A 13,296-nucleotide genomic window follows, 5' to 3' on the forward strand; every position below is an offset into this window, starting at 1 on the left:
ACAGAGAAGAGACAGCTCTCTTCAAGTTAGGAAGAGGGGCCTCGCCAAGAACACAACCGCAACAACAAGAACACAACAACAACAACAAGAACACAACACCGTTCTTAAATGTTGCAGACTCCAGAACTATGCAAAAGAAATGTCTGTGTTCAAGTCACCAACCCTGTGGTATTTTATTACAGAAACTGAAACAGTCAGGCATCAGGATTTTTACTGCTTTTCAGGTCATTCTAATATGCAGTCCACGCCAACCACACAATACGGTACATACGATATGTGTCAATGTGTGTCATTGCACTTTTTTAAAAAGGATTTTATTTATTTATTCATGAGAAAGGTAGGAGGAGAGAGAGAAAGAACCAGACATCACTCTGGTACATGTGCTGCCGGGGATTGAACTCAGGACCTCATGCTTGAGAGTCCGATGCTTTATCCACTGTGCCACCTCCCGGACCACATCAGTGCACATCTTATTTTTAGCCCTATGAATTAGTAAGTCTTTATGAAAAAGGAAACCCTAAATAATTGAGGATGGAAAAGGAAAAAGAAAAGCATTTTGAGCTACAATGGGCTGGCTACGTTCTAGTGATAGAATGATCTCATTATTTAGCTATGAAGACTCCAACTTTGAGTGTGTGAGGCCTAGGTCCTCTCAAAGCTTCCCCCATCACTCGGAGTAGTTTATCTCCATCAAAACAATAGCTTGCTGTGGGTCATTGTTTAAATCCAAGACAAGATAAAAAAACAAACAAAACAGAAGACATCTACTTTCTTTCTCAGATATGTCAAAGACCGAAAAATTAAATACAAAGGTGCTAATTACTAACCACAGATTAATTTCCAAATCATTCTTTTTAATGGCTGAAACTAACGAAGTATAGACCTACTTACCACCGCAAACCTGGACTCCCCAGGATCTCTGGTAATTAGAGTCTCTCTATATCATGGACCTCACTCAGTAGGTAAGAAAAAATCTGAATTAGTCTCATTGGTTATAAAACTCATTAGTGGTAAGGAAAGAACAAACACTTCCAGAGAAGTCTAGTTCTTGACATCTTAAAACAACGTCTCTGAGAGAATGCAGAAACTTGCTTTTCAAGTTAAAAAAAAAAAAAAAAAAAAACCTCCCAAAGATTTGAAAAAGTGGCAGAGGCAATTCCGTTTTAAAAACTTGTCATTCAGGAATCAGTGCAAGTTTCTCTATTAATTTGATGATTTGCTCAGACATGTTTTAACAGCTGTCATTAGGCCAGTGTAAAGGTTTAATAGACAGACAGCTGGTCTGGCTCTGAGACATGTCACTGTCACCAATTTCACATGGAGGGAGCTGAGGGTCTTGGGGTCTCTGGCCAACAGGCCTCAACATAGGTTTCTATCTGTTCCCCAGTTGGCCTGGAAAACACAAAAACTCACATCCAATCAAATTTTTGTTAGAGGAATATCTTTACAAATTCATTATCCATGTCTTTGAAAACTTAAATTTATTTGGCAGAAATTTTAGTGTTTTGGGTCCAAAGATCTAGGTCATCTCAACCAAGCCAATTACATGAATTCATAAACATGTTACAAAATAGATGGCACAATCTAATATCTAAAATATTGTCTTTCTAGCAGAGTCAGGGGCTTGGGCATACTCGTGAAATTCACAGTTGGAATCCAGGATGTAAGTGAGACAATTGGTCTTTCTTCCTACCTTCTGTGCTTTCCAGGAGGTTTTGTTGTCATTGCCATTTCTGTTGGCTCCCCCCAGGAGCCTTGATGACCCAGTGGGCAATTAAGCCCTGTGCAGCTTTAGGAAGGGGGGTGTCATTTGCACTGCAGAGACTAGGAAAGTGGCTATAGCACTTTTACATGCGTTTGGCTTCTAGCTACTACCCAACAACTTCCACGTGGAGGTTCTGGGAGTCCAAAGATTGAATCCCCCCCCCCCAAATGGATCATGGCATTTTTATTTTCATGAAAATGGCTGCCCACTCTGTGGTTTACTCATCAGTCCACAACAGCTTGGCTGAAACAAAGAACATGACCTATGGTATGATTGAGTTTGTCCCTTTCTCTCCAATTTCTGTCTTAGGCTACGGACAATCATACTTCCTCCTTCCTTGTTTCAAATCGATTTGACCAATGTTTCATGTGTAAGAAAATTTCACTTAGGTTGGAGGAGAAGGGAAAGCTTCCTGCTTTGCAAAGAGCAATATAAACACTTCTCTCAAACAACTGCAAAAAACTCAGAGCACATCAAACACTGTGGAAGAGTCTGATGGTTCTTCCAAAGATCAAATTTAGAGTCAGACCACATGGTCCAGAAGTCCCATTCCTAGATATATACACTAGAGAACCAAAATCAGGGACTCAAATGGAGAATTGGACATCGTGTGCTCAGAGAGTATTATTTCTAAAAGCTCAAAGACAGAAACAACACATACATCCGCAGACATAAGAATGCATAAACGAATGTGATACATCCACACAAAAGAATATTACTCAACCTTAAACAGGAATAGAATTCAAATGTATAGTAAGCAATAGCCAAAGCAGCTCAGTTGGGAGAATGTTAGTCTGAAAATCTGATGTGTGGTATGACATGAATGAATCCTCAGAGCATGATACTCAATGAAATAAGCCAGATAGATACAAAGGGAAAACTACTATATACTTCTATTTATACGATGAACCTGGCATAGACCATTTCACAGAGAAAGAAAGCAGAATACAGAATACAGATCATTAGGAGCTAAGGAATAGAGAAGTCTTTTTGTTTTTTTTTAATCTTTGGTTACAGAATTGGGGGTGATGAAACAAATGCTGGAAATGAATAGTAGGTATGGCTGCACAACGTTGTGAATGTACTTCATGTCACTGAATTGAACACCTAGTCTTTCTCTCTCTCTCTCTCTCTCTCTCACACACACACACACACACACACACACACACAGATTTCACTGGTCAACCTACTTGATGAAGCAGTCTCGGCCATCCCTGTTCGCCATCATCTCCCATCCATAGGGGGGCACCTGGTTCAAGCCCCAGGTTCCCGAGGGAGGTGGCCAGCCTGAAGACTTCGTCCTGTGGCTGAAAAGAAAAAGAGAGAACTGAAATCAACAATTAGAATGTAGGCCATTTCCTTTATAGTAGTTTTTTTTTTTTACTTTTTAAAAATTTTATTTATAAAAGGAGACATTAACAAAACCATAGGATAGGAGGCTTTCAACTCCACACAATTCTCACCACCCGGTCTCCATATCCCATCCCCTCCCCTGATAGCTTTCCCATTCTCTATCCCTCTGGGAGTATGGACCCAGGGTCATTGTGGGTTGCAGAAAGTGGAAGGTCTGGCTTCTGTAATTGCTTCCCCGCTGAACATGGGAATTGACAGGTCGATCCATACTCCCAGTCTGCCTCTCTCTTTCCCTAGTAGGGTGGATCTCTAGTTTTGTTTTGTTTTGTTTTGTTTTCATAGATTTTTTTTTTTGGTGTGTTTGTTTTTAGGCAGAGAGAGTGAGAGAGAACACAGCGCCAGAGCTTCTTTCAGGTTGGTGGGGGCCAGGCTCAAACCTGGGCAGCACACACGGCACAGCAGCACACTGTCCAGATGAGCTATTTCACCAGCCCCCTTACAGTTTCTTGCTTCCTTTTTCACAGACATCTCTATACTGTGGTTAATTCTACTTGTTCCATTTTACAGATGAAGAAGAAATGATTGGGTGAGAGAGAGAAAGGCAATCTCCTGAAGACGTACAAGGCAACTACCAACACACATTTTGCATTTTCCCTCACACTCAGCCTTCCCGAGACAAGACACCAGACAGGACGGTAGGCACACAGTTACCATACACAATATATATCTGCATGTGAAGATAAATTGTGCTTTTTATGAACCTTAAACAGATAACCTCGAGCCTTGGTTTTCTAGACTCCCATGACCAAAATGCAAAATCCCCACTCATATTAACCACATTCTAGTCGAGGTGTGTCAGAAGATCTTAGACAAACTCTCCGTGTAAAAGGCAAATGACAAAGTACAAGGTGGCGATCATCATTTCCAGCCCATGCCTTACGTTGGACTTACCAGGAAAATGGATGGATGGGCTGAGGAGTTTCCTGAAGCTCGGCTTTGGAGAGCAAGAGGAAAGGGGAAGTGGAGCTATGTGAAAAGCATCTGTGACCTGCACTCAGCCACAGACCTGAGCCTGGATTCTGGAGCATCACCGAGCCCTGGCCCAGACCCGCAGAAACCCCACCTACGCCCTGTAGTCCCTGAGCTCCTGGTGGCAGCCTGCCAGCCTCTGGGAATGACAAATTGTAGGTTGGGACCAATGTGTGGGGGCAAAACAGTAATGACTTTCCAGGGCCTCCCAGTCAGCTTCTCAGTGGGGTATCTGGCAGCCCTTTACAGAAGAGAGTTCTCCCACTTGGCAGGAAGCACACGCACTATAGCGGCTCCCGCGCAGTTTGCTGGCCTCCCTGCCCCCCGGCAAATAGCCACACTGAGGCTGAAGAGCTTTCTGTGAAGAGGGCAGACTTTCAATTTCCAGGATGCGAGGAAATGCACATCCCACCCCCGGCCCAGTTCATACATCTGACCCTAAGCCAACACTTTTCAGGTGAAATACAGCTATTTCCTCTCCTTTTTTCTGGAAGTGAATCGTTTCTGCGTAATTTGAACCACCTCTGTTCCTTTTGACTTCCTTTCATAAAGTGCAGTGGGCAAAAGGGCTCGCAAACTTAATACAGGTACGGCAAATATAGACTGGCAGAAGGCCACCACCACCGGATTTCTTCTTGCCCCTTGCCTAGTAATAGAAAAGGCATGGCAACGGTTTTCGTTCCTCCTCACATAAAAGTCAACAATGGCAATTTCCTCTGGTGGTTTTTTTTAAAAAAAAATCTGCTGCTTCTCTGCAGTGAGAGAATATATGAACTTGCCACCCCGTGCTATTACAGAAAGATGCCAATTTCCCTACAGGGGCAGAGAATACACTTGGAATGCGTCTTAAGGCGGGGCCCTTAGAGGTCTGAACACTGTAGGTTTTGCTCTGAAGAAAAGTCATGAGTAGAGTAAGAGGTCACAGAAAGAAAATTCTTACAAATGGAGGGAAGTCTAATGTAAAGAATGGGACCGAATGTTAATCTTCCACAGAAGAGTCTATTAACGACTCACTCCTCTTTCTCTTCTTTCGTCTTTTATTTCATTGCCTCAGTCTAAGTCACTAAGAGAAAAGTCCGTTTCCTTACATATTTCACATATGAAATCCAGCATCATATTGCATTGTCGAAAAAGTCATGGTGCATTTTTGCATAGAGGACATGACTTTTGCAACAACCAATACTAAGAAGCTGGAAGAAGCCTGACATTTTGTGCAAGTCGCATTCTCTCGTGTACATTATGTTCAGGAGGTAGCGAACAGCAGTTCACCAAAATGTTTTCAAATGATGTCCTTTGTCATGAAACATCAAAGGAAGTGCCAATACCGGAAAGTTCCATAAACACTAACTGAGTTAATGCAGGTCAAGGAGTTAACAGGCATTATAAAACAGATCACTGAATAATTAAAATCAGACATGCCTGTATGCTGTTCGTGTGTTGGTGTAAAATACATAGGCAGGGAGGGCCTTCACAGAACTTAGTGAATTCAAAGTCTAAGCAGGGGGAAAAATACTTTGTAAGGACTTGAGGAGAGCACTGTTCGAAAACCTCCAAGTGAAGATCCTAATTTAGAGAGATTTGGTTCCCACTTTTTTTTTGGCTCCCACTTCTATGAGAGCCCCAACACTATTCTTTCTGGGAGGCTCTCTGCTTCACAGGAAGGTACTCAGGGACTTGCAGACTTCCACCTCTGCGGCTGTGCCAGTCTCTCTACCAGTCCCAGACTCCCCCTCCAAGCCCCACTGCTGCTGACAGAGTCCTAGTGTGAAGAATTCACACTGAGTTCCTGAACACCTTTCCAAGGGACTGAGGCATTTTTAAATCCCTCTTCATTGCATAAGGTTTTACTTGTCCTGCCCAAGAACCTACTGGCCTCAAAGTTTTACTTAACAATCTCTGTGGAGCCCACAAGTGGGAGCCCTGCAGTTCTGCTCTTGCGTGTGTGGCTACTACAGCTTGGCCGTATTGAGACCATTCACCCAAAGTTGTGACCCAAAGTTGCCAGGGTTAGCCTGGCAAACACATCCAGTCAAGCTTGGAATTGTATATGAAAGATGACTTCTGGTATGTCTTATATAAAATTGGGGGGACATTTAAATGGAAATATTTCTTCATAATTCTCTAAAATTCTAACATACTTGGGCACCTGGTATTTTCTCTGCAAATTTTACTCCAGATCCCCCAAATAAGTGAATGCCCAAGTTCCGAGAATATCAAAGAGAATTCCTCCGCGATACTGATACACCGCAGCCTGGGATCTTTAAGCTTTGCCTCCACCTCAGTAGAGCATGACTCTCAACATTAGCACTGAGTCTAAAGTATGCACAGGTACCCTGAGGTCGTTACCAGACTCAAACAAAACTTTAACCTCAGGGCTGGGTGGTGGCACACCTCGTTGAGCGCACATGATATAATGCATAAGGAGCCAGGTTTGAGTCCCCAGTCCCCACCTGCCAGGGGGAAAGCTTCACGAGTGGTGAAGCAGTGCTGCAGGTGTCTTTCAGTCTCTCTTTATCCCTCCTTCCCTCTCGATTTCTGGATGTCTTTATCCAATAAAGAAAGGTAATAATAAAAAAGAATATTCGCTTAAATTGAATTTTAAATAAACAAATGATTTTAGGATAAGTATGTCCTATGTGTTATTCAGGAAATATTTATACTAAAAAGTTATTTTCTGTTTAAAAAAAACCAATGAGCTTGAGCTAGGCACCCCTTGTTTTATCTAGCAATCATGGGGTTCATGAAGTACTGTTCGTAGCTACTCGAGGTTTGGGCTGAAGTCCAGCAGCGTGACTATATCCTGGGTGTTTGTGCAAAATTGGAGAACTACATTTTAACAAGATTCTCTTGCAGTTCATAAACACACTGAAGCTTGCTGCCCAAATCAGTGGTTTCCCAAGCAAAAGATTTCTGTTATAAACAAGTGGGGGGACTTACTGAACTATCTCCCCCTCTAATATCTAGAACCAAGGATAAGTCACCTGCGTCAGAAAATCTAGGTATCAGTACTGTCCACCCCAGCATCGCCACTCACTGCTCAAAGAAGTAGGTTTCCCCTGTTGGTTTGCTTTGGCCTAGTAGGAGCAGACGGGCATGGCTGTCAGGCAGTCAAGAGCAAGTGGGAAGGGGCAGCAGGTTCACCTAGTGTGGTTTCAGGTCGGCGGCAGCAGCAGAACCAAAGAAAGTGTCAGAACTGCAAATTCTTGGGCACTCTCCCAGATCATCTGAATCTGAAGTCAGAGATGTCTGGGCTGACCCAGCAGTCTATGTTAACGAGCTTCCAGGCAAAGTCGGTTGTCATTCAAGTTTGCGAATCATTGAGCTAGAGTCGGTCTCTTGAACCCACGCCCTGCCATTCACCCCGCCTCCCAGAGCCCACCAGTCAGGCCAGCACTCCTCTAGCTCAGCAGAAACGGGGCCACATCTTCAGCGAACTGTTAGATGGCCTCCCTAAAGCACTTGAGGCGCCACCGGACACGCAGCACAATGGGTGCTATAAAGTCTCTGCTAAATGATTACTTACCCCTCGAGAAGACAGACGACTTTGTGTGTGTGTGCAAGTGTAAACAGCTTTATCCATCTCAAAACAGAGGAAAGAGGAAAGGCTCAGGCTTGTATGTTTACCCAGTGTCGGCTGGCACCGTGTAAGAGGGTCGAAGCAAGTCAGTTACTCCTTCCTCTAAGGTCAGGAGTTGAGGAGCTCAGCCATGCTCAGAGAAGAAAATGTCAGAAAGCTAGTTTTCTTGGAACCAGGAACCAGGAACCCAGAACCCCAGCTGTACATGTGATCCCTGGTCCAGAGGACCAATTTCCACTTGATTCTGGCAAGGCCTTGAGATTCCTCTCGACCTCAATGTCGGGAACTTCAACCTGAGAGCATGGCTGTGTGAACCACTTTCGAATACTTAGCTCAGCCTTAAAAATAGCGACCTACATTGGCACAGCTATTTAAGTCACTCCAGAAACTCCCAATGACTGTCTGAACTGGCTTGCAACTTTGCACCTCACCCATCTATTGTCTGCAACAGATTTAAACTCCTGGACAAAAAGGGGAGAGATCTTTGTACTTTATCTGATGGAGAGCAGCCACGAAGGACGCTGGCAAAGATGCGGAACCATCTGTGTTGGGGCCATAGGGAAAGGCAGCCATGGCACGTTCCTGTGTGTGCTCCCAAAGTCCAGGGCAGATCTTTACGATGCATCTTCCCTAGGAGAAGGCGAGCTCTCAGAAACCACCTGCAGGTGACTAAGCTGGCTGAGATGCCTTACAAACAGAGGGATGCTGGGAGGGTTGTGAGGTCAGAATCCAGAGTCCCATGTCAGATTCAAATTCTGCCACTTACTAGCTTTGTGACCCAGGACTCGAGACACAGTGCTCTGCTGCTTATTTTCCTGACTTTTAAACGGAATGCCTTGTTCAACAGTTTTCACCCAGAGGTGGTTTTGCTCCCAGAAGAGACCTGATGAGATCTGGAGACATATTTGGTTGTCACAACTGGAGGGGGTTGCTCCTGGCATCTAGGCGGTAGTGGCCAGGGATAATACTGAACATCCCATCCTGCATAGGAATACCTGCACCACACACAGTGATCCAGCCTCAAAGTAGAATTCTTAGCACAGTACTTGGCATAGAGTTGATGTTCACACTTTCACTGAAAACAAAACAAATCTTCTCAATGTTTTCAACTAAGGACTAATTATGGTAAGCAGGGTGTATGTTCACATCAGGGAGAAGGAGATCAAATGTGAGGTTTTCAACTTAACAGTTCTATGGATTTGGGTGAAATATTTGGACTTTATTGGTCCTTGTTTTATGTGTAAAGTGGAAATAGTGGCCCAAGAGATGGAGCTGCAGGTAGATCTCAGAACCTATAAGCACTGAAGGCCTGGAATGTGCCTTCTCTCATGTCCACTAATAAATAAGCCAACATTTTAGAATGGAGACACTAGCCAGCTTGTAGTCACATTATGCAAATAGGTCAGGCAAGTCCTAAAGTACAGTGTTTGACTCACCCAGAACTGTCTTGTCAAACTCTATGTTGTGTTGCCACTGACTGTGAATAATGAGAGTGGCTCTTCTATTTGGCCTAATATTTGATTATTTATTTATTTATTTATTTATTTATTTATTTATTTATTAATGAGAAAGATAGGAGGAGGAGAGAGAAAAAACCAGACATCACTCTGGTACATGTGCTGCTGGGGATGGAACTCAGGACCTCATGCTTGAGAATCCAACGTTTTATCTACTGTGCCACCTCCCAGGCCACTTTGGCCTAATATTTTAAACCATATGTACCCATACATGATTTCTTCTGGATCTCAAGCCTTTAAAGCATGCACAAGAATGACTACTAAATCATTAATGTTTGCATTTAAAAGAAGGAGAAAGGAAGGCTGCGAGGAATGTGTAGTGTGCCCAACCTCCAGGGGAGGAGTTAGGTTTCTGTGGGGGAAAACAGGTACACTGGTGTAGTCTGAGGGTAAACTGCAAATCCTGACTATTCCTTTGCTGAGCATATTGCCATAGTTACAAAAAAGGGGGGGGGTGAGTGTGGACCTCACTCCAAATTGCCCTATGTAAAGTTCCCACTCATGTTATATGACGATTAGTAGTTATAAGAGTGTCCAAGATGGAACCCACAGCTTCAAATTCCATTTTACATATACTGTGTCATAATTGAATGTGACTTAAAAGTTGGAGCTTCCTTCTATTAAATGGCAATATTTACATTTATCAGTAATCAAGGTTAAGTTGTGACTTCTGGAAGCGGGGCTACAGAGCAGAAGCAGCTGCATTTTTCTCCTCTCCTCTTCCCGGTCAACTAGGAATGTCTAAGGAGACCACTGGGACCACAACAAGACAGGACTAGAACTACTTTGGGAACCCACCAAATCACCAGAGCATCCAAAGACCACAACTCTGCCCAGACCTCCAGCTCTACCCAGTTGAGAAAGTTCTCTAAAGAATAAGGAATAGCAAAGATCACCTGAGACTGCAACAGGACAAGTCCAGGACTACTCTGGGGGCCCACTACGTCACCAGTGAGTGAAAACATGTGTGGCTCTTGGACAGAGAGGAGCCTAAGGAGAGAATCCTGGGGCCAAAGTCCCTATCTATTCCTGAGCGGCTGGTAACAGTCCAGCAGTTTGCCAGCTGAGGAGCCACCTCCAGTCTGCTTTTACCAACAAAAAGATAGCTGAAGGGAGGAGAGGACTCCCCTAAGACTCACCAAATGCAACTGTGAGTCTCCATTGCTACTGTCCTTAGAGACTGGAGCAAAAAAGGGGAGACCCTGTGCTGACATTGGAGGGAAGAGAAATGGCGGGGAAACTCAGGAGAAGATCTACACACCAGTGGTCTAGAGGTGGGGTTGTATAGTGGGAGCCTTTCCACATTGTTCTCCTGATGAGAACATGGTGAACAATTGCCTCAGAACCTACAAACTAGGAACCCAACACACCCATCCAAAAAGATCTGTGTACACATATGTTCTTAGCAGCACAATTTGTAATAGCCAAAACCTGGAAGCAACCCAGGTGTCCAACAACAGATGAGTGGCTGAGCAAGTTGTGGTATATATATATAAATATAACTCAGCTATAAAAAATGGTGACTTCACCGTTTTCAGCCAATCTTGGATGGACCTTGAAAAATTCATGTGAAGTGAAATAAGTCAGAAACAGAAGGATGAATATGGGGTGATCTCACTCTCAGGCAGAAGTTGAAAAACAAGATCAGAAAAGAAAACACAAGTAGAACCTGAACTGAAATTGGCTTATTGCACCAAAGTAAAAGACTCTGGGGTGGGTGGGTGGGGAGAATACAGATCCAAGAAGGATGACAGAGGACCTAGTGGGGGTTGTATTGTTATATGGAAAACTGGGAAATGTTATGTATGTACAAACTATTGTACTTACTGTTGAATGTAAAACATTAATTCCCCAATAAAGAAATTTAAAAAAAATAAAGAAAGAAATAAGTGATAAAAACAAAACAAAAAAATGAACCTACAGACTATAAACGGGACTGGTTTAGAAACTCACAGGGCCCAGCAGTGCTGCCCAGCTTGGTTCCGGGTGCTGGCAGAGAACCTGAATTGAAGCCAGAGCTTTGGATCCTTGGAATGTGGAGTCTCTTTGCATAACCACTGTGCTATCTCTCCCCACCCTGCTTTATCTCTTGGTCAGGAGTGAGTGATTAAGCTAAAAAACCTACTTAGAGTTAAAAAGCCCTCAGGCTACCATAGCCTACAGGGAAGGAAAAAGAACAAAAGAGGCTTTAACAGCCACTGTGCTTCATTCAACTCAGGGATTGAGATAACACTGAAACAACTGTGAATGCTTTAAGTACCTTACTTAGACACAAGTCAATCCAGGCAAGAGTGATCAGTGGACTGAAAAATACTGAGAGAAGGACCTCATAAAACACTATAATAGTGGTTAAACCAAGGAGAAACATTGGAGAAATGAACTAGAATAAAAGTTCAGCTAAAAGCCCCCCAAAAGTAGAAGCACAGAAGAATGAGATCAACATCCAAACACTAATCGAGGAGTTAGTCACAGGAGTGAGGAAAGAGTTTGAAAGAATTGTCATCAGAAATGGGGAAACAACAAGTGAGACTCTGAAAGAAAGCACTAACTATCTTGAGGTACTTAGAGAGCTGAAAGCTGAAATAGCTAAGCTAAAAGCACAACTAGCTGAATAGGTTAATACAGTAAGAAAAGGGTAAGAAAATAACTGAGCTACAGAAAACAACAGAGGGGAGAGAAAATAGAATAAATGAGGCAGGAAACAGGATTAGCAAGATTGAAGCTGAATAAGTGAAAACTAAGAAAGAAGTAAGAGATCTCAAAAAGAGATTAAGAGATACTGAAAACAGCAACAGACATATGGGATGACTTCAAAAGAAATAATATATGCATTATAGGTCTGCCAGAGGAAGAAAGAGAGGGAGAGAAGAAAGCATTCTACAGGATATAATAGATGAGAACTTCTGTAGTCTAGACAACATAAAAGACATAGAGGTTCAAGAAGCCCAGAGGGTCCCAAACAGAATTAACCCAGACTTCAAGACACCAAGACACATCATATTTAGAATGGAAAGGAATAAGGATAAGACACATCATATTTAGAATGGAAAGGAATAAGGATAAAGAAAGGATCCTGAAGGCTGCAAGAGAAAAACAAAGAGTCACCTACAGAGGAAAACCCATAACATTAGCAGCAGATTTCTCCACACAAACACTACAAGCCAGAAGAGAATGGTAAGATATTTATCGAGTGCTCCATGAGAAAGGCTTTCAACCAAGACTACTGTATCCTGCTAGACTGTCATTCAGACTAGATGGAGGCATAAAAATCTTCTCAGACAAGCAACAACCGAATGAGTCAACTATCACCAAGCCTACCCTGAAAGAAGTTCTGAAAGGTCTCCTATAAATCTCCTATAAACAATCAGATCACCATAAACATTCCATATATCAGAACACTCTAAAAATCTACAATAATAGCATTAAAATATCTTCAATCTATAATATCAATAAATAGAAATGGCCTGAATTCACCTATTAAAAGTAATAAGATCGATCAGAAAACACAACCCCACCATATGTTGTCTACAGGAATCCCACCTAACTCAACAAGACAAACACAGAGTCAAAGTGAAAGGATGGAAAACCACCATACAAGCCAATGGACCACAGGGAAAAAATACCCGGCAGAAACAGCTATGTTCATATCTGACACAATAGACTTTAAAATAAATAAAATTTAAATAGATAGGGATGGACATTACTTAGTGCTCAGAGGATCAATCAAGAGAACTTAATGATTATCAACATCTATGCACACATCAAACATCTACTGAAAGAGCTACAGCAATATATTAACAACAACACAGGAATAGTAGGGGACTTAAAAGCCCCACTCTCCTAACTTGACAGATCATCCAGGCAGAAAATCAATAAAGAAACGAGGGAGCTAAATGAAGAGATAGATAAACTAGAACTACTGGACATTTTCAGAGTAAAAATGGTGATTTCACTATTTTCAGTCCATCTTGGATGGAGCTTGAAGAAATCATGTTAAGTGAAATAAGTCAGAAACAGAAGGATGAATATGGGATGACCTCACTCTCAGGCAGAAG

At 42.7% G+C, this 13,296-nt stretch overlaps 1 protein-coding gene across 4 annotated transcripts in view; it reads right to left on the reverse strand.

Annotated features, from left to right (window-relative positions):
* The window catches only part of FRMPD4 (FERM and PDZ domain containing 4), a 635,847-nt gene that overhangs the window by 217,199 nt on the left and 405,352 nt on the right, over positions 1-13,296 (reverse strand). For all 4 annotated transcript variants that reach the window (XM_007517468.3, XM_007517467.3, XM_060183062.1 and 1 more), the window contains exon 2: positions 2,956-3,072. In XM_007517468.3, coding sequence (XP_007517530.1) covers positions 2,956-3,072 — 117 coding nt within the window. The remainder of the gene's footprint in view (positions 1-2,955; positions 3,073-13,296) is intronic.

This window comes from Erinaceus europaeus, chromosome X (genome assembly GCF_950295315.1).
Source record: "Erinaceus europaeus chromosome X, mEriEur2.1, whole genome shotgun sequence".
Lineage (NCBI taxonomy): Eukaryota > Metazoa > Chordata > Mammalia > Eulipotyphla > Erinaceidae > Erinaceus > Erinaceus europaeus.